The sequence below is a fragment of the Aulonocara stuartgranti genome, assembly GCF_965226115.1.
Source record: "Aulonocara stuartgranti genome assembly, chromosome: 22".
Classification (NCBI taxonomy): domain Eukaryota; kingdom Metazoa; phylum Chordata; class Actinopteri; order Cichliformes; family Cichlidae; genus Aulonocara; species Aulonocara stuartgranti.
The window spans coordinates 35,880,314-35,901,351 of record NC_138957.1 but is presented as its reverse complement, the minus strand read 5'-3'; the positions used below and the strand labels follow the sequence as shown (position 1 = coordinate 35,901,351).

General features: G+C 40.6%; 1 protein-coding gene across 2 annotated transcripts in view; it reads right to left on the bottom strand.

The window, feature by feature from the left end:
- col14a1b (collagen, type XIV, alpha 1b) overlaps positions 1-21,038 on the bottom strand; it is a 175,906-nt gene that overhangs the window by 133,567 nt on the left and 21,301 nt on the right. For both annotated transcript variants that reach the window (XM_082520442.1, XM_082520443.1), the window contains exons 5-6: positions 19,478-19,621; positions 16,745-16,828 (exon numbers count right to left, since the gene is read on the bottom strand). In XM_082520442.1, coding sequence (XP_082376568.1) covers positions 16,745-16,828; positions 19,478-19,621 — 228 coding nt within the window. The remainder of the gene's footprint in view (positions 1-16,744; positions 16,829-19,477; positions 19,622-21,038) is intronic.

Here is a 21,038-nt window from a genome sequence, read left to right as displayed (position 1 = left end):
GAGGTTGTCACAGTGTCAAATAGGAGGCGATGGAGCTTCATCTGCACTGAACCCACATCACCACCACCCTCCTCTCCCTCTCCCTCCCTTTCCAATTTCACTAAATCAACATCTCTTCTCCTCTGGCCTTCCTAGAGCCCTCCACGTTTGATGTACTGGTTCATCATTCATCTTTATTTGTGGCACTGCAGACTGACATTACTGTGTTGTTGTTAAAGCTGCTGTGTGAGTCCTCTTCATGCAGTTGGAGGACGCTGTGTGCTGAAGCTATCTCAGCCTCCAATTCCAGACTTATTAATGGCTAATGAATCACGTGCACACGTTTTACAACAACAGGGAAATAAGAATAATTACACCCATGTGGCATAATTACTTAGCCTTAAGTACAGTGCAGCTTTTACAATTTATGCAATGATCTTGTATGGAACACATTCCCATATGAAACCTACTATAGCATAACTGTATATTAGTTTTAAATCAGACTGAAGCAGCTAGTAGAAGGACTTAAATGATCACATGCAGAATACCTAACAGGCTTTAAACCTTTGTTTCAGAGGGCCAATCACAGCTCTGTCAAACTGCAAAGCCTAACCGGAGTGGTGCACGCCTGGCTGGCTCACCTTGATTGTTCAATAAGTTTTTCTTTGTTTCAGTGCAATTTGTCAAACTGTGTCTTTTGACATAGAAAGAAAAACAAAGGTTAACATGTGATAAGAACTCGCAGAGATGGAGAAAGATGAGGATAAGAGAGGAAGATAAGAAAAACTAAGGACTGTTCAAGACTCAACTTTTTAAAAATATAATTTGCTGAACTTACATGAAATGTCCCAACTGGTTTTTTAATCCGCTGATGTGCGATGTTTGCTGAAGATGTCTCCAAGTCTGACTCAGAATGCAGGGAAATTCAATTATTTTGTAAAATTAAAGGTTTTACTGGGCAGATGCAGGCTAAACTGGGTAGTTAGTAGTATTATGGGGCATAGCAGACTGGTAGCCATCATCACTGCCAGGTTAGGTACTGGGAAGCAGCAGATACATTATAAGACATCATTGAAATAACTCTGAACTGGAATGTACGGCTTCTTTGATTCTGGAAGAAGTTTGTTACCATTATTAGTCATTTATAAAGGCTAAAGGTTTATAATGGCTAAGGGTTCAAATTCTCTTGTAACATGAGCCCTGACTGCATTAATCCACAAACAGAGCTGGACTTCAACAGCACAGGTCAGCCAATTTCAGCCCCATTATAAAAACACAGAAATGATTATGGAGCTCAATTCTAAGTGACTCATTTCCTCCCACTGCACTGCTACACAGGATCTTAGGCTTCCCCACCTGCAAACCCCACGTCTCCACCCTGATTACACTTTTATAGATCCAGAGAGGCTCCTTCTACATTCTACAAATTTCCCACGTGTGGGACTAATAAAGGTTATCTTATCTTATCTTATCTTACATGCTGATGTAAAAACTGATAAATCACCTGAAAAATAACATTTATTTTTTCAACTTTTAAGAGATGAATCATCTTGATTAAAACTCTGCTCACATACACATATTTTGAGTGCACGAGTATATAAACGACAGGGAAGAAATCCATCACATATTTCTGACCTGTTTGCTTCAGTTATTCTCATATCTGAGCTTTTTATCTAAATCAGGAAGCTGCTCATTTCTGACTGTAAGGCAGTCGTGCGAGTAAAATAACAAGCCCCACCCAGTCCAAATGACCAACTCACTGGACCCTGTACGCCCGCCTCATAACTCCGTGTAACCCCTCCCCTCAGTAAGAACAAACGCTTCCAGAGATTCATCAACACTGAAAACACTGAACGCTTTCCCAAATCCGACTATGATGGGGAACATTACAGCCTGATTTTCTGTGCCTGTGCCCAGAAACAAAATCAAACAAAAACATGAACGAATCCACATCAACATGTCAGAGTATTGACAAATGCAACAGTGCAGATCCATATCGAAACCGTCTGTGTGCAGCTGTTTGATGCCGCAGATGACTCACTTTTCATGCCGTTTACCCAAGCCTGACTATCCGTCCACACCCACCGTCTCACTTTGGTTCATCGATGCAGAGAATTGATCTGCCCAGAAAAATACAAGTTATACCAAGTGTATCACCTAAAAATTTGCAAAGCTTGGTTCACGTAGTTTATGTGGGAAAAAGTGTCTCAAGTTGCCTCACTGGACTCAAAAGGATTTTGACTCAAGATGCTAAACACAGAAACACTGAAGCTTCACTTCTTTCCCACTTATATGAAGTTTTGTTTTAACATTTAACGTCTCTTTTGAATTTGGATTTTTCTTCTGACATCCAGATTATACCAAATGAGATAAAACAGTCTGATCAGTTAATTCGTGCATTGCAAAAACAATCTCTAACCAAGTGCATCCATCAGACATTCAATGCTGCAAAGACTGTAAAGATCAAGCAAAAAGATGCAGAGTCATAAAAACGATGCACCAAAAGATTCAAGAGTTTCATAAAAGGTTTGTCTAAACTTCTACAGACTGCAGATTGATTTGTGTTAACTTGTCGATTCAAATTGTGTTGAGGCTTCAATCCATGCATTATACAAACGGCTGCAGGCGCTCATTGTCTCCAACTCTCTCGTGTTCGTGGTTTTAATTCTTAACAGAATTATCTGAAAAATACAAAAAGAAAGTCATGCGCTCAAGTGTTGGTGAGTGAAGTTATTTTTCTCTTGCTAACCACAAATTAGGAGGCATCTGTGTCTTTGTGTTGCATCGTTACTGTTTATGGATGCAACTTGCAGGCTTGCTCACATTTCTCATCCGCCTCACATTCAAATATGTTCTGGCTCCTGAAAAAGCCACAGAGAGGCCAAAATGCTAAAAACAAGGCTTTGAAACAGAACCCAGACAAATGGGTCTATGGGTTCATTACGTCTCCAATCTTAATTTAAAAAGCTTGAAAATCAGGCAGAAGTGGCGAAATTAAGGAGGAAATCTTGCTTTCACCTTATTATATATTTGAATATAATGAATCTTAATTATAAGCAGAAAAGCTGAATGTTAGAGAAAATACTGCTCATACAACCCCTGCTGGATCGATACATGTTAGAAAAGTACACAATTCATTAACTGAATTTTCTGTCACACGTTCTTTATTTTGTCCTTCACAGACACACAGACATCCGTGCTATGTGATGTCAAAATTCCTGTCCATCTTTTTGTGACAACGTCGAATTATTGCAGCCGAACAAACGTGGCAGGAATTACACCTCAGTAAATGGGTCAAGCTGGTCCATGCCACACGTTCAAAGTCTCTGAGACGAAATCAAAATATGAAATGTCCAGTTAGAAAAGGAGTAAAGTATTTGGAATAACTGAGGAATAACTGGGTAGAGGTAAACAGATTCAGTGATGCCATTAAATATACATTTAGAACTGATCCTATTACAAAAACTGACATGAAGTCAGACAGAAAATTTAGACGGGAAAAATTATGAACAGCATTAAAATGTAATTGGCTGCATTGGTGCAGACATACGCACTTATTTCAGGGACGCTGCAGAACCATGTAAAGCACTGGCCAAACCATAATGAGTCATTAAAGTCGGGTGTCCTGTTCAAGGACACGGTGACGTGGAGCCAGGACAGAAGCACTACACATTTAATAAAACACCCAATCTGCCTCCTGAAGGATAATATTCTGCTGTCCAAGCATCTTCCACATTCCCCATTTATCAGCATGCAGGTTTAACTTGAATTTTTAAAGCAAACACAAGATTTCTGTAAGTGGTGCAGGTTTGTTAGCATTGCTGTCGTATGCAGGAAAGCTTGTGGAAGATGGATGCACTAACGAGCTTTAGTATCAAATACACAATTGTTCTAACTGTGACATATTTTCCCTTCAAACATCTCTCCTTGTGCACACTGCTGTCCTGCTACACTGGGATTTGAAGCATCCATGGTTTCAGAAGAAAACTATTCAGTTTTATTTATAAAAATCCCAACAGTCATATGACCCCCTATGAGCAAGCGCTTTGGTGACAGTGGGAAGGAAAAACTTCCCTTTAACAGGAAGAAACCTCCAGAGGAACCAAAGTAGAGATAGTGTCTCTAGAGATAGTTGGTTCTAATCAGGTGGCCTAAGGTGGAAACAAGCTGAAATGAGGTAAGGAGTGTTGCTTTGACACACTGGAGGAGATTCAGTTTGTATCACTTAGAAGTCCAAAAATGTGATTTCAGATGAGCTAGGCTTTCAGCTGGCTGAAGTGTGGGAGAGGTGTAGCAGCACTATAGCTGAACCTTTAGATCATATCTCACTTATACACACACAAATCATGTTTTACATTACAGGAAACAGTTAACTTACATACATTAAGTTACATCCCCGTATTCAGCTGCTTTAGAATCAGCAGTTAACCTACAACGCACAAGGAGAATATGAATACTCCATGTAGAAAAGTCAGATGACCGAGAGGTTTGACTCACTTTACTGTGACATGAGCGTGCTAGCTGCTACGCTGCCATGCTACCTAGTGAGGACTCCTAGCTTAAGATGCACACACTTTAATGTCCTTCTTAACACTGAAGCAGATTATTCGTCTGCAGAAACTTTCAAGTCTCTGCAAGTTCATTTTGATGGTCAGTGTAGATGTAGTGAAACAAACTGAACTAATGGCTACATGCGTGAAAGAAAAGTTAAAAGGTGTCATTTTCTTATACAAAGCTAAGCAGCACTGTGTGTGTGATTTATGGTTTATTGAATCAGTATTTGCCCTCCTGCTAATCTCCCGTCCTTTCAGGAGATTAGCTTCACAAACTGTAGATAAGGAATGCAGGAAAACACACACACACACAGACACACACACACCTTCCTGCCACTATTCTGTGGACAGGTGAGTAGACTAAAGCAACAAGACAGTGATGTAAGTCAGACTGACAGTCTTCAGACAAATCCTGGCAGTGTGTGCTCATTCAGCTGGATCACTGAACCATGGATGTGAATAATTTGGATTCCAATTGAGTGAGATAGTGTATCAGGATATAAGGCTGATATAATAAAGACAGAGCTCAGTATAGTTTCATGCAGTTACTTTGTTGCCAAAATCTAAAAGCACAGCTAAAACGCAGAAGTCAATGCACAGACACGCTTGAACCAGTTTGGTTTTCTTTAAAGCATCTAGAGTGTAAGTTGTCTGAAATTCACTAAATTAAAAGCACAAACTCTCCATCCCAGAATGATGCAAAGAACTAACAACCAGCAGCCAACATATGGGCCTTCAGACAATAAACTGTGCCATGGCAACTGGCACGAGTCCTACTGTTTATCCATTCTTCAAAAGAAATCTCTGGGCGTGTGTCAAGACTGTACCTGTGTTTGTGCAGCCCGTTTGTTCTGCGAGCAAACAGAAAAGGCGACTTGGACAGCAAAAAGAGAGCGCGCACACGCCTCACAATAGAATGTTATTATCAGCATGTGACATGTGTTCCTTTTTCACATGTTCAGGCAAAGTCTGACTGGCAGCTGCAGAAGTGGCAGCGTGAACTATGTTAACTGTCAGATGTCACAGTTTGGTTGTTCTCAGTTTTGGTCACTTTAGTAAAAGAGTGCCGTTTTGTCAGACTGGTGATAGACACCAACGCACAGCTCACAGCGCCGAGGAGTTTCGAGGCCGCTGATGACACTCCTGCATTGCTCCCTCAATCAGTGCCTTAAAGCTTAATTGTCTGTGTGTCCTCAGAAGTACTTTTACTGTCACACCTGTAACTGCCTCCTGGTAGTTTCGACAGGAGACGAGCCTCAACATAAAAACTTGTCCTGCTGCAGGTGAGATAAAGGTGAGACATGTGCATACAGTTTTCAGCAGGCAGCCACCTATCACAGATGTTTCACGGCTAACGCGCACCCGTAATTATCTACAGGAGTTTCTAAAAAATGTGCCCGAGTCTGGTGGTCAGAGGAAAAGCAAACGTCCAAGTGGCTGCGTTACAGGACTTGCAAAGCTGAAAACGTAAGAACATTTTTATATTATATTAAAAGAAAAAAGCGAGACCTTTTAGTTATAATGTAACCAACAACAACAGGTTCTTAAAAATATACGTGCTGTGGCTTATAGATTAAACCACGTACAGTGTTCTCCCCTCCATAAACACATTATTACTGGAACACAAACGGCGTCCTCACCCACGGACCCTGGATTCAGTTTCTTATATTGTTTGAACTATGACATCGGTTTTGTCACAATCTGTGCTCCTCGGGGTTACTGGGACATCGCTGTAATAAATCTTTTAACAACCACCCTAAAGGTGGCTGCAGGCCAAGCGTGGAAGTCACTACAAGAGCCGGTCACAGCGACACACAGCACCAACTAAAGTTTAACACTCTTTTTGGCCGCAAAGAGACTGAAACCACGCGATCAAACCGTAATCACACCTTTCACAAAATAACACCTCTGAATTAATAACATAACTCGTAAATAAAATAATAATAAAAATGTGTGTTTGCAGATAGTTTTTCTCCTCAAAGAAAGAAAGAAAGAATACTTTATTGAGTCCTGTGGGGAGACTCCTCTCTGCATTTAACCCATTCACTCAGTGAAGCAGTGGGCAGCACTGTGTAGGGACGGTACCTTGCTCAGGGGTACCTCAGGTCAGTGGATTCGAACCACCGACCTTCCTATCATGGGGCCAGCACTCTACCTACTGAGCTGTCCCTGGAAAGCCATCAGAACTGACAGTATTTGACTGGATTCACTGCAGATACTGATCCGTCTGTATTTTCTTTGTTTTTTTCAGCACTTAAAGTGAAGAAAAGACAAAAAAAAAAAAAACCAAGTGAATCAATAAATTCAACTGTCAGGAATATAAAGTAGAGCTGAGTTCATTAAAGCATCTGGATTATTGTGAGAGGCAGTGCTTCACCAAACTCTTCACTCCTCTTCAGATTTACACCGACCGAACAGAAAGTGGACGCAGCCGTCACAAAGTAGCACCATTTGCAGATACGTCTTCATACTGAGACGCAGGCTACGTGTAATAAATGCACAGCAGCAGTAACTTCATTAATTATTTAAACCGTCTGATGTGGCACTCAGGTCTTATGTGAGGTTATTAACCTAAATGCTGCTGCTGCACGGTGGACGGCTGAGCTGCATCCGAAAAATCATCGGGGAACAACAAGGATCAGGCAACGAAGAGCAGACGTTACAGGGATCATTACAAAATGTTTTAAACACTGTTTTATTTTTATTAGTAGAATACTCATACTGCAGAGCATTATAAGAGCAACGAAGAGGAAAGTGAAATGTATGTGCCGACCTGCAGGGACACCTGTGGGTGCCACCTGGGCGCTCTGACATCGAAGCAACAGATCCGATGAGTTATAGCGCGGTCGTGTCAGATTACACTCCACATCCATCACACGATGGAGGGCGGATGAGACGAGAGTTAAACGCACACAAAACATTTATCTGATGAGCTGGAATTACCTGGAAGCTCAGACACTCAGAGATGCTGAAATATAAACTCGGCAAGCCGACAAACTGTTGCAGGTCATGCTGATAAAAACAGACTCAAAGCCAACGCAGCGTTTTCTCACCGGGCTGTACTCTAAAAAGGCTTTCCTAACACACTGCACATGCAGAGGAGACGAGAGACTGAGGATTATTTCTATTAATTCTCAGTGTCTTTAAAAAGGTGCATAGCTGGAGGCTTTCTCTAAAGTGAGAGCGCTTTTACTGACGAGCATAAAAGAGCTGGATATCACCTTCATACAAACCTGCGATGGCAGCAAGATACAGAGGAAAAAATCCATCAATATTAAACAACCCCGTCTCCTAGGAAGGCTTGAAATGAGGACCATACTATAATAACTCACTCTTAAAGGATATTTCTATAATTATCCTTCTTCAGCGTAATTAAGCCTAATATGCAACCTTCAGGAAAGAAGCTGCAGTTCCTCAAACGGCCACCTGAGGGTCACTCAGAAAAAGATATTTACAGCCTAGTTTAAAAGAATAACATGAAATAAGAGCTGTAGTGGGTCCCTACAGCCAGTTTCTCCATTCATAACAATTGTACAGTGGCTGTGTATTTTATATGCATCAGATATCTGCTGAGGTTTGCTCAGTATTATTATTATTATTATTATTATTATCTGAATCAGATGTGTGAACATCAGAGAAGGATGCCGTGCTTCAGGAAGTGTTTTCTTAGTAACCGCTGTTATAATTGTATCTGCCGTGAAGTTAATTAAAACCACCACCTTCTGTCAAAGACCAGCTGCAAACTCTTTAAGACAACCGCTGAGGTTTACAGGGCTGAAATACTGAAGCTTTCGATTTTCCTCTAAGACATGTAGAGCCTGCCAGTCTTAGAAGGAAGTAAGACATGTTCTGTGACCACCTAGGGGACCCGTGCGGAGCCAAGCGTGAAGACGAGAAGACCTACAAAACAACACCAGCAGATGAACAAGCAGCCAAAGCTTCAGACTGACAGCCTTGCAAGCAGACAGCTGTTAAAGGTCTCATCAGCAGCAAGGCAGGAGCCCAAGAACAGGCCTGTGAGGCTATAGCTGAGGTATTCAGCAAGTGTGGGCAAGGAGGAGAGCATCAGCTGTGAGCATGGAAAAGCAGAACGAGAGAGAGAGAGGTGAAGCTGCGGGGAAAGAGGGAGAAAAGGGTGGAAGGAAACAACAATGGTGCCGAGACGGGTGAAAAGAGAGGAAGACAAACTGTAATAAAAGAGGACACACATTTCAGACAAGTCCAGGAAAATGAAGTCGCCATATACGTACGCTGAGAATATGATCTGCAGGTTTTATTCTAATTACCAGAGGGAGCATACATATCTATGCAGTATTGATTACAGCAGTCAGAAAGAAGCAAACAAATCCTCCATGTTTTCAGCTTCTGAATGTAAAAACATGGCCACCAGGCACAAACAAGCAAAAGAGACTACAGGTGTGGGTTTCAGGTCTGTAAAGGAGGGATTCTTAATAGGTACAGTGATGATGAAGGGTCATAGTTCAGATATAAAGTGAAGAACAGGGTGGTTAAGGACAATAGGGAGGGGACAAAGAGAAAAAAAAAAGCCAAAAAGTGGCAAAGGACCAGAAATCGAACAGAGTAATGAGAAAAAGAGATGAGAGAGAAATAACTGCTCCACCAGAGATAGCACTCGGCAAAGAGAAAGTGGAGGGCTGATGAAAAGGAGAGGTGGAGGTGATGATTGTGGAGTTTTCAAGGATTGTGTGAGAGTTTGGAGGGAGGGGGTGAAGAAGTTGTTTGTGATTTGGAGTCGTATAAAAAGCTCAGTGTTTTTAATCAGCGTTTGGCTCTTCTCTACCCACACAACCCCCACCCTCACCCACATCCACCCACCGCGAGTTAGAGCAGATGACGCACACTCAAACCCAACACACACCTGAGATACACAAACACACGACTGATTCTACAAAATCCAATTAAATCCAGGTACAGATGCGTTAACGGGCGACATGTTCCTACTCCGAGAGCATCAAATACTGTGTGTGTGTGTGTGTGTGTCTTACAATAGTGAAACTCTGAGCACTCCTTCTGCTTCCAGCTCGTCACACATAGATGCTTGTAAAGGCTCCACTTAGTGTCACGTTCAGTTGCACTGGCTAAGCCTGATTTTTCATCATGCAGGCTGGTGTACTCGTGAATTACTCCACCTGTCCTACACCAAAATGTGAAAATCGGTCCTTTAAAAAAAAAAAATGACTGTTGTCTCTCAGCATCAAATATTGCTGTGACACATGCAACAAGACGCAAATGATACAGGCCACATCCTGTCCATGTACACAAACAAACTACTCCACAAAACGCCACACGCACAGGCTAATTATGAATATTTACTCTGAATGTTCGGCATTTCAGATTTATGGTTTATTTGTTTTGCAGCACCAGAAGAAAGCATCTAACCGGTACAAATTTATTCTGCAGCAGGAAAACAAACTTGCAGTGACAAAAACAACAGGAAGCCCTGCAACAGATGGTCTGGCCCCCACAGAGCACTGATCTCAACATCATGGAGTCTGGAACTACATGAAGACACGGAGACAGACTAAACCCACAGAAGCACTGACGTACGCTCTCCAAGATGATGAACGACTTACCTGCCAAGCACCTTGAAAAATACAACAAATATTAATTTATGTTTTAGTGCACGTTGAATGAATTCAATTGATAAATACCTACTAATTCTGAAAGCATCCTCACTATCCTATCTTTTCTATGAACTAAAGACGCTATAAAAAGTCCTTTGGCATTAAATAATTAATAAAATAATCAAAAATAAATCAGAAGAATTACATGAACATTCAAACAATCAGCATTTAAATGTGGGTCTGTATGGGTCAAGTACGTCTGTTAGACAAGCACTGAACCAAAGGGTGCGACCACCTCCAACCCCGACCCCACCACCTCATCCTTCCATGTCCATACATGCAAAGGCTGAGGACCAGCAACAAGACCCCCACAGAGAACCAGTGAGAACAGACATGGCGTTGTTTCAGTTGTTAATAGCACAGAAAGAAGGAGCTGGAGTGGAAGTGGGTTGCCAGTTGGCTTGCAGATGTTTAGTGACTGTGGCTGGGGTAAAGCAAGTTAAATAATGAAGTTTGCCAGGTGGATGTGGAGCTGATGACTTTGACACTGAATTGTTGATCTGCCTGGAACATAGCTGAGTTTGATCATATAACAAAAAATATAAGGAACTAAATTAAAAAGGTGCGGAGAAGCTACCCAGCTCACGACACAGTTTGATAAAAAGCAGACTAGATAGGATCAGCACTGAGGGCACTTCACCAGGAAGACACACAAATGTCAGTTATATTAGGCGTATTAGCAGAATCTATTGACTATGAAAGACGCCTCGCAGTCAGCAGATATGCCATTTAACAGAGACGATCAACCATAAAAATACTGAGAAATTTAAATCGACACAGAAGACAAAAACAAACATTTCCACCAGCTCAGACATTTTGGTTTTAAGAGAAAAAGCAGAGCTCTTATTAAAAAACTTGGAAAAATATATTCAGAAGTAATAAATTTACGGCTCCCAGCAACCTTAAACTGCACTAATCAAATCAAATCAAATCACTTTTTATTGTCACATCACATGTGCAGGCACACTGGCACAGCACATGTGAGTGAAATTCTTGTGTGCGAGCCCCACAAGCAACAGAGATGTGCAAACACAACAACACAAACGAGCAAAATACAAGAATGGCCAACCTGAAACTAATAAATATATGTACAATATATAATAGTGTATGCATTTCTGGATGTGTATACTAAATATTTTCCTACGTGTGTGTGTGTGTGTGTGTGTGTGTGTGTGTGTGTGTGTGTGTGTGTGTGTGTGTGTGTATACACATTTTTACAAATTAAATAGTAAAAAAATAAAATAAAATAATAATAATAATAATACTAAATAATAATACACTAAAACATGAAACTGTGACAGTGACTGTGCTAGAAGAGAAAGAACGATCAGGTTAATTTGCTCATTTCTGCAGAAATTTAGACTTAAATCAGAGAACTGATTAAAAGAGGTGAGAGTGACGGAGGACTAAGGAGGCGCCTCTGTCAGTGCGCCCCAGGGCGGCTGTGGCTACAATGTAGCTGCCATCAGTGTGTGAATGTGTGTGTGACTGGGTGGATGACTGCATGTGTAAAGCGCTTTGGGGTCCTTAAGGACTAGAAAAGCACTTTACAAATACAGGACATTTACATGGAGAAGTTTTTGGGGGAAGTGTGTTTCACTGCAGCAGTACTGCAGGTTTATTTGAATTCTCACTCATTACCAGAAAAAAACAAACCCAACCATTACAAATGATCAAATGAGCATAAAGACTGATGGCATATAAATGTAGAGTTGGTTTTTCAGTGTTTGTATTCATGAGTTGGGCTTGCAGCTCTTAGTAAGCATACATAAACAGACAAAACGGCTAGGGTGCACTTAATGCTTAAGCTTCTGTCAGCATAAAAATGTCTTTTAATTGATTTAATTGTGATAAGTGACTCATTAAGTCAGATTTAAAAGGTCAGAATGATTGTTAGCATTTCGTTTACACATAAACCAGACGCATTTGGACTTTTCTGCCTGTTTTCTGCTACTCTGAGTTTTAAACTCACAGGTTACTGCGATCTTTTTCCTAAACCTAACCGAGGAGTCTCTGCGTCTAACCTAACAAGCGAGTGAAAGTAACAAGCAACTGAAAACAAAGTAACCGATAAGTCAAAGTGCCAACAACAAAGGTCAGAGGACAGGAACCAAGTTTAGATTCGTGCACAGACCAATGCAAATGTCTTGATCCTTTTGGGCATAAATTGTGACACATCACTCAGACCGCATTTCTTCCATCTATCTGAAGCTGTGTTGAAGGAGGTTAAGCAATGTTTTTCAGTTTCTTACAGGGAATTCTGTGGTGTTCCCAGGTTGACAGGACACAGCTCCCTCAGCAACGTGCAACGCTGGGTCTCCATTGGGAAGCACCCAGGACATCAGATGCCTGAACCACTGCAGCTGGTTCAGCACCTTTGTTCTCAGCCTCACTCTGGGCCTCCACAGACTCATATTTGACGCTGGTACCTGTGACCTCATTTTCTCAGTGACCATAGGTGAGGATTAGAACACAGATCATCTCGATCAGCTCAGTTCGCTCTTCACTACAATCGCTTGGTTAATTTTGTAGTTGCAAAACTGTAAGTAACTTCATTTGAGCAGACTGAGTCCATAACTGAAGCTCAGTCACCTTCTTTCCTCTTCCTTTCCTTTAATGACCCAAACGGTTCCTCCTCTTGCCGAACCCGAGGACATTTGACATGCTGCACCATGGCATCTTTGACAAACACCATCGACTCTTACTCTACTTACTCCCACCTCACTCTCACTCTTATACTAACGGCCTGCCTCCTCCACTGAGAGCTTCTACTGATGGTAAACTGCAGGAGACAGCCTGACAAAGGGAAAGGTCGTAGGTGAGATACAGAAAGAAAAATAGTAAAGCCAAAGACACACAAACGAGAACCTGCATCAACCCGACTACTCGTGGAATAATGCGACACATTTTCCAAAACACCGTATGAATTACAGTAACTCTTTTATCCCGTCTTATTTTAACATAAGGATGAGGTGAGAATTCAAACTGGCAACATGACAGATGCAGAAAGAAGAAAATGAACAATCAGAGAAAAGCGATTTGTTGGCTGTACTTAACACCTTTGTTCCTCACCATCTCCACGTATCGCTCACTGAACAGGACAAGTCAGTGTCTGCAAAGTCCAGCATCCACTTCAAGTCACCTGCCATGCAACAAGGGCCCTCACGCTTTGCATCAGGCAAATCTGCATCACACGATCATTTTAACCAGCGTGCTGTCCAAGTGTTGACGCAGCTGTCCTCACTGATTTGAGCCTACATGTCCCAATAACCTCAGTGGTTTCATTTACAGCATAAATATGACACTTTTGTGTGTAACAGCTCATCCGACTCACAATCCATCACAGTTCACAGCAAAACAACAAATCTGACCCTGAGCACAGTTTGGATGAAGACTCACTGAGTGGTCATTACACAGACAGCAGCTATGCGCTCTCGTTCCACATCAGCTACAGCTCAGGGTGTAAGAACAGCGGTCTCAGGTAGAGGATGAACTGGGAGGGCTCGTATGAGATAAACCAGTATTGTGCCAATCATGCTGAGCACAGTCCAAGAATCACACTATAAAACGGAAATTGGCATAACAGCGCCGCTGTAAGCTACAGTTTTAACACCTTTTCCTCTTTTCATGGTCTGTAACAAACCAACAAACAAACCACAACAATGCTGGCTGTAAACCCTTAATAACACGGAGCTCTTAATTCTGTGGTACTAAACTCGGGCGTATGACACTTCTATATTTACTTGTAGTTAATGTCCCCCAAAGATTTCACCAGGATCATTCTTTCACTCTGTGACGACCAGGATCAGATCTTACATCCTTGCAAACAACATGAGCTGCAAGATGAGAAAGCCAAGAACTGCATTCAACTTTAGACAAAAAACAACAACAAACAGTTCAGCAAAGCTGTCCTCCAGAGGCCTGACAGATTAGAGGGGGGAATAAAAAGTCCTACTGAAGAATTCATGGAAAAGGATGAAGTGATAAAGTTAGAGCTCGTTGCAAAATATTTTTTCGTTTTTTTGTACAGATTCAATTTTACCTGCTCCAAAAAAACGTGACAAAGATAAAATGCACAAAGTGGTTAAGCATAGATTTAGCTGTTCATAAAGAAAGAAAGAAAGAAAGAAATGTCAAGTGTTTTTCTCCATTGTTACAACTCTGAAAGCAAAAGCTGTAATTTGGGTTTTAAACTGGTGTCTAACCGGCTGCCACAAGTCTCACCCCACCATCATTGACATCATTCCATCAGTTCTGGTCTTCAAAACACAAAACCAATCACAAGTGTTCACATCACATTTTGAAAAGCTGCAAAGGAACACAGCAAAATATCAGGTCACAGCAAAGGAATGATCCTGCAGGATGCTCAGCCAATTACACTGACGATAGGTTTATTCCATCTGTTGTTTAGGAGCGTTCACACATCCATATAAAATTGTGATAGATAGATAGATAGATAGATAGATAGATAGATAGATAGATAGATAGATAGATAGATAGATAGATAGATAGATAGATAGATAGATAGATAGATAGATAGATAGATAGATAGATAGATAGATAGATAGATAGATAGATAGATAGATAGATAGATAGATAGATAGATAGATAGATAGATAGATAGATAGATAGATAGATAGATAGATAGATAGATAGATAGATAGATAGATAGATAGATAGATAGATAGATAGATAGATAGATAGATAGATAGATAGATAGATAGATAGATAGATAGATAGATAGATAGATAGATAGATAGATAGATAGATAGATAGATAGATAGATAGATAGATAGATAGATAGATAGATAGATAGATAGATAGATAGATAGATAGATAGATAGATAGATAGATAGATAGATAGATAGATAGATAGATAGATAGATAGATAGATAGATAGATAGATAGATAGATAGATAGATAGATAGATAGATAGATAGATAGATAGATAGATAGATAGATAGATAGATAGATAGATAGATAGATAGATAGATAGATAGATAGATAGATAGATAGATAGATAGATAGATAGATAGATAGATAGATAGATAGATAGATAGATAGATAGATAGATAGATAGATAGATAGATAGATAGATAGATAGATAGATAGATAGATAGATAGATAGATAGATAGATAGATAGATAGATAGATAGATAGATAGATAGATAGATAGATAGATAGATAGATAGATAGATAGATAGATAGATAGATAGATAGATAGATAGATAGATAGATAGATAGATAGATAGATAGATAGATAGATAGATAGATAGATAGATAGATAGATAGATAGATAGATAGATAGAGAGATAGATAGATAGAGAGATAGAGAGATGGATAGAGAGATAGATAGAGAGATGGATAGAGAGATGGATAGAGAGATGGATAGAGAGATGGATAGAGAGATGGATAGATAGAGAGATAGAGAGATAGAGAGATAGAGAGATGGATAGAGAGATGGATAGAGAGATGGATAGAGAGATGGATAGATAGAGAGATAGAGGCAAATGTCTGTAAAACTGAATCAAAGCTTTGTCTTACATTTGATCCAACTAGTGTGCAGACTTTTTCCAATTTTGCAGTCCTATTATATTTTGTCCACTTCATTGTGCTAAATGCATTCACAGCAAAGCAATCACAGGAATAGTAAAATAAAAAATACTCATTATTTCATCACAATACAACAGGAATACAAAAACACATCTTTAAAATGAGAAAGAGATTTGAAGAACAGTTCTGAGTTCAATTTTTCTGAGGTAGAAATGTGAATTACAGCTCTAACAAAACTGAGTTTTCCTGCATTTTGCAGGACGTAAAGAGATTAAAGATTTTTTTTCCTTTTTGTGGCATCTGATTGTTTGCCTCAGCATGCGCCACTTACCAGAAATTACAATTGGCTTGTTTACCGCACTCCTCTCTCCATTCATTTCCTGTTTGTTGGAGGCTCTTGCTTAAATTCCCATTTTTGTGCCATTTCATTTCCTTTCCCTCCATTTCCTTGGGTATGTCTCACTGACAATCACTGTGCAATTTGCAGAAGTATTACATTCACAGAACAGTAATCTTGACACATTGTGAAACGGCGGTGTTGTTGAAACGAACGGACGGATCAGGATTTAGTCGGTGACTCAGCCGCACCACCATTGTGGCAAAAATCAGAGCCCTGCAGCTTCACACTTACCTGCTTTTGTGTCAGTCGTTTTTTCTTCTCTTTCAAAATCTCCAGCTACTAAAACGAAAGCTTCCTGCATGGCATCTGTTTAAAACTGCCAGAAGAAGAGCAGCTGTGACATAAAAGGTCGGCGACGACATCTTCCATTGATATGAAATCTTGATCCTGAATGTGTTACAAGATACTTTGAAAATTGCTCTTCTTCAAACTTGTTCTTGAGGAACAGCAGGTTGTCTTCCTGTAACGGTATTTCAGCAAATCATCTTCTGTCACTGCACCATACTGGTCTTGAATCCAGACAACTCGAGACTTTCAGCAGACGGCTGTATCTTTATCATTTCATTGTGTCTGTTCACCTGGATCATCTCCCGTCTCCCTGTTGAAGATCTTACCTTCTGAGATCTCATTGTTCTCCTGTGTGACGCTGCCGTTTTTTCTCCCTTGGGATGGAGCCATTTCAACAGCTGATTGCTGAGCTGGAAGATATAACACATGATGCAAAAAACAACATTAACGAATGGTAGGACACTGGAAGAAGCCTAGGACTCGATGTGTGCATCGACATATGACAACATGTGTTAAATAATACACACAACCTTCGCAGCAGCCAGTCATTCAAATTCAAGCGTTTGTCTGATAATCAGCAGGTGTGAGTTCCTCTATAAAAGCAGAGGTTTGCTTGTCTGGAGCATCCAGCTGCGTGATTCCTCAGGCGTGGGCATTCTATTACATTCAACCAAAGGTCAGACTAGGGGTGGGCGTTAGAAACGGTATAAATTTGGCCAACAGTAGAGATTTTGACTATAACGCTCTACCGCGATAGCGCATGTTGATGGTGTCATCATCAAGCTCCGCCTGTTTTGGTCGAAAGCATTGCAGCGGCTGCAAACAACTGCAAATTATGCCGGCGACAGTAATAGCAAAGAGACGAAGCACTTTGGGAATATGGGGAAAGCCAAAACCTGCGCTTCCTCCACTTCCCTACCATTGATTCATTAATGCTGAATTCTCTCACAGCTGCTCTATTCCCATGTTGTTGCAGTATGTTAATGACTAACTTCGTATTGTGGATGGATTATCTCAGTTGTTCTCCTGACTGAAGTTTGGTCCGTTTACAGCATCCTGCCATGCGATTGCATTTGTCCCTAACCATCAGGAACCCTCACGTTAACTTTTATCGAGTGGAAAAAAGTTAGCATTCATCCTCCAGCTTCACTGTGCTAATGTTATGCTAACATAGCTGTTTTGCTAGCGATCACGTAGCACATCGTTATATACCAGCTAGTCCAACTTCAGTAACCCTGCAAACGTCACTGCTGTTTAGTTTTCTGTCTTCATTTATGTTGGAAGTGACAGCAGAGCTGTACGTTTGAATTTTTTCAGAAATCTCTCAGTCAGAACATGCTATATCATGCTTAGCAGGAAGCTAGCGAGCTAACTTCCGCTTACTTCCTGCTAACTTCTAACTCCATTGAATGTAATAAATTCTGTTTTCATGGATGCCTGGATGTTAAACTTAATTGTTACACCTGGTAAAGCAGCAACACTGATCATTTTATCAAAGATGAAAGAATTTAGACAGTTTTTAACTCTCAGTGATGCTGCAGTGTTCGTTTGACTTTGGGACCTCAAGTCGACGGAGTTTTGGACCCAGATTACTCCGCGAGGCTCCTGACTACGGCAGCAGTAATGCTCCAACAATCCATCAAGCGGTGCGCCTTCATAGCTTACCAAAGTCACACTAAAACATTTTTTGACAGATTTCTGTGCGCCGTGTACCACATAAAATCGGTTCGAGGTCAGTGACCACAACCAGAATTCATACATAAGGTGAACCGGATTATAAGATGCATTTAGAGAAAATTCAAGGATTTTAAGTGTGCCTTTTAGTGTGTAAATATGTTATACAGAAGAAAATAATACAGTGGCTTTTGCAAGTCACTGTATATCACGATATATATCGTTGCCGCAGATGCTTCAAATTATACCGCGATATGGATTTTAGGCTATATCGCCCAGCCCTAGGTCAGACTGCAAAATGCTCAGAGAAACTAAGAGCTACATGTCAGACTCTTAGGTTCTCAGTTAACATGTTAAATGTTCATGACAGTGCAATTAGAAAAAGACTGAACAGGTGAAGGCCTGTCAGGAAGGGTTCCCAGGAGAAAGCCTGTTCTCCCTAAAAGAACAAGCCACATTTGCAAAGCTGCATCTGAACAACCCACAAGACCGAACAATGTTCTCTGGACAGACGAGTCCAACGTGGGGCACAGTTTGGTTATAATGAGAACATCACACTGGTGAAAACCGAACACAGCACATCAGAGTTTCAGTGCAACAACAGAACATTAGTCAGAGCTGTGAATCGAAGACATCAGGACACAGTTATATAACACCATTTCGTCAGCTCTGAAGAGCAGAGCGGTATTCTAAATGCTGAGTCAAAAGGGCTTTTGTAGCCTGACATGAATACTGGAAACACTCAGCACCTGTGGATATGTACATTCAGCATCAGGTTTAAAAGCTTTGTTTTCCTAAAGCACAGCATGAAAGCAAGTAAATACCAGCAGGTCGCTGAATGTCAATGACTGAAACTAAGTAAACACTCAGCTCTGTATTCAGAACTGAAACACTGAGATGAGGTGGCTATTTGAATTCTTCACTGCTTTGCTCTCGTCTTCCAACAATAATGCTACGTCCAGATGAACAGAACCTTTTGGGATCCAACAATGCAGCTTAAATAACATATAAGAAGTTCTTACAGAACAAAGGAGGTCGGGATCTCTTCCCCACGAGAGAGCTGCTGCACTGGTCTGTAGTCTTTCAAACTAAAGTGTGCTCTTGTCGCCACACCCCAATAAGTGATGTCACAGCAGGTATTCTGCCAATCACAGCTGATGGAAAGCACCTGCTGTCACATCACTGATTGGAGCCAAAAGTGCAATTTGGTGTCACACCGTAATCAACTCGGAGGCAGTTTTCTGTCCGATTCGGTGCGACTGCGACGCCGTTTCAGTTCTCTTAATTTTACAACTCGAATTACATCAATCAAGCTGTCCAATCAGAAATCAGCTGGAGGATCCCTGAAGCAACAGATTTAATAATCAGTGGAGTCATTCTCTTACCTTCATGTTTGCCCTGAAGAGGTTTGCTCTCCTGCCCCTCATGGACTGCAATGATCTTAAAGTTGTACGTTTTAGAAGGATCAAAGTCCTCGATGACCAGTTTTGCTTCCTGCTTTGATGCCTGAACCACCTTCTGCTCTCCGCCTATTAAAGAAAAAGCACAGACACTTAAGACTGATAATTACAAGCAAGAAACACACACCCCACCCTCTGGGTGTGCGGCCCTTTCTCCTTGTTTCTGTTTGTATGTTAAACCTCACCCCCACATGCATTCAAGTCAACTGATAGACTCTGTATGATAAAAACCGATGAAGCCTCTGGATCTGAGAAGTGAAGCCAAAGTCTCAGTTAAGTTTCTTTAAGCTGCAGCCGTTATAAACCTCTGTTGGCAAAACAATATAGAGGTCTATGAGAAAATGACTCAAAGTCTCATCTCAGTAAACATTTTCCTGAAGTTTTATGACTTTCATTGTCTAAAACCTACCATAGGGTAAGACAGACCATTTACTTTAGAATAAGCAGGGTGTTAGCCAGTCGTTTTAATACAGAGACCATGGTAGACATGAGGGTTAAGCTAAAGATATGCCAAGATTTATCAAATCAGTCGTAAATCTGTCCAAAACAGCTGCCACAGAAATGGTGTTAATTCAACAGTGATAGCATCTTGTCCTCACAAACACTGTGAGGACAAGATGTCCGTGCAGCTATCAGTCGGTGAGGGTACGAGCTCATCCCCCAGGACTTATTCACAGCACGACACAACCTGAATTTTAAGGCTGTGTTTAAACCAGTGAAGATAAAACATAGCTAAATCAATAAATCACCTCACACAGGTAGACAGCAGCGGTTGGACTGCATGCAATAGAAATCTGGCTTTGTTTGACCTTTTTAGTGTCAAGAAAAAACAATTCAGTGTCATTTTGGACAGCAAGACTGTCGGTCACACAGCGAAAGTATATTATCGAGAATTTCAGGAGGATTCTGTGTTGTGTTGAGTGTCTTTAGTAAGACTGCTGCACAAAAACAAATTAAATACAAAAAACGCTTCATTACCTTTCATTTTCTTTCTATTGTAACTCTAACCTTACAATTAAAGTAGATTTGGCAGAATAATTTTCAGTGCCAGCCTCCTTCATAATGTGACAATCACTTTGTAGATATTGCACAACTTCAGTAATTTCCATGTAGTTATGTTTTCAATTTAACACAACGCCTGTTTAGGAGCATAAAGATCACTGCAAAGCTTCAAAACTTTTTAAATTAAACTTTCAGGCTAGATATCCATCCACATCAATAGGTGTGTTTCAGATGTGCATTATAAGAAATGGGTTTTTTTTTTACATTTAACATGTTCATGGACACAGCTGGTAATACAACACACGGCCCAGATATATGCAGAAAGAGCCCGAAAGGGCAAAGAGAACAGGTAAGCTTAAGAGTACATTTCATTTTCTGTAACAGCTGTAATTTGTTCTAAGATGAGGTCATCATGACGATTAAGTAAAAATTAAAAATAGATGTAAATCTCTGGACTGAAAAATTTATGACTACTACTCCCAAA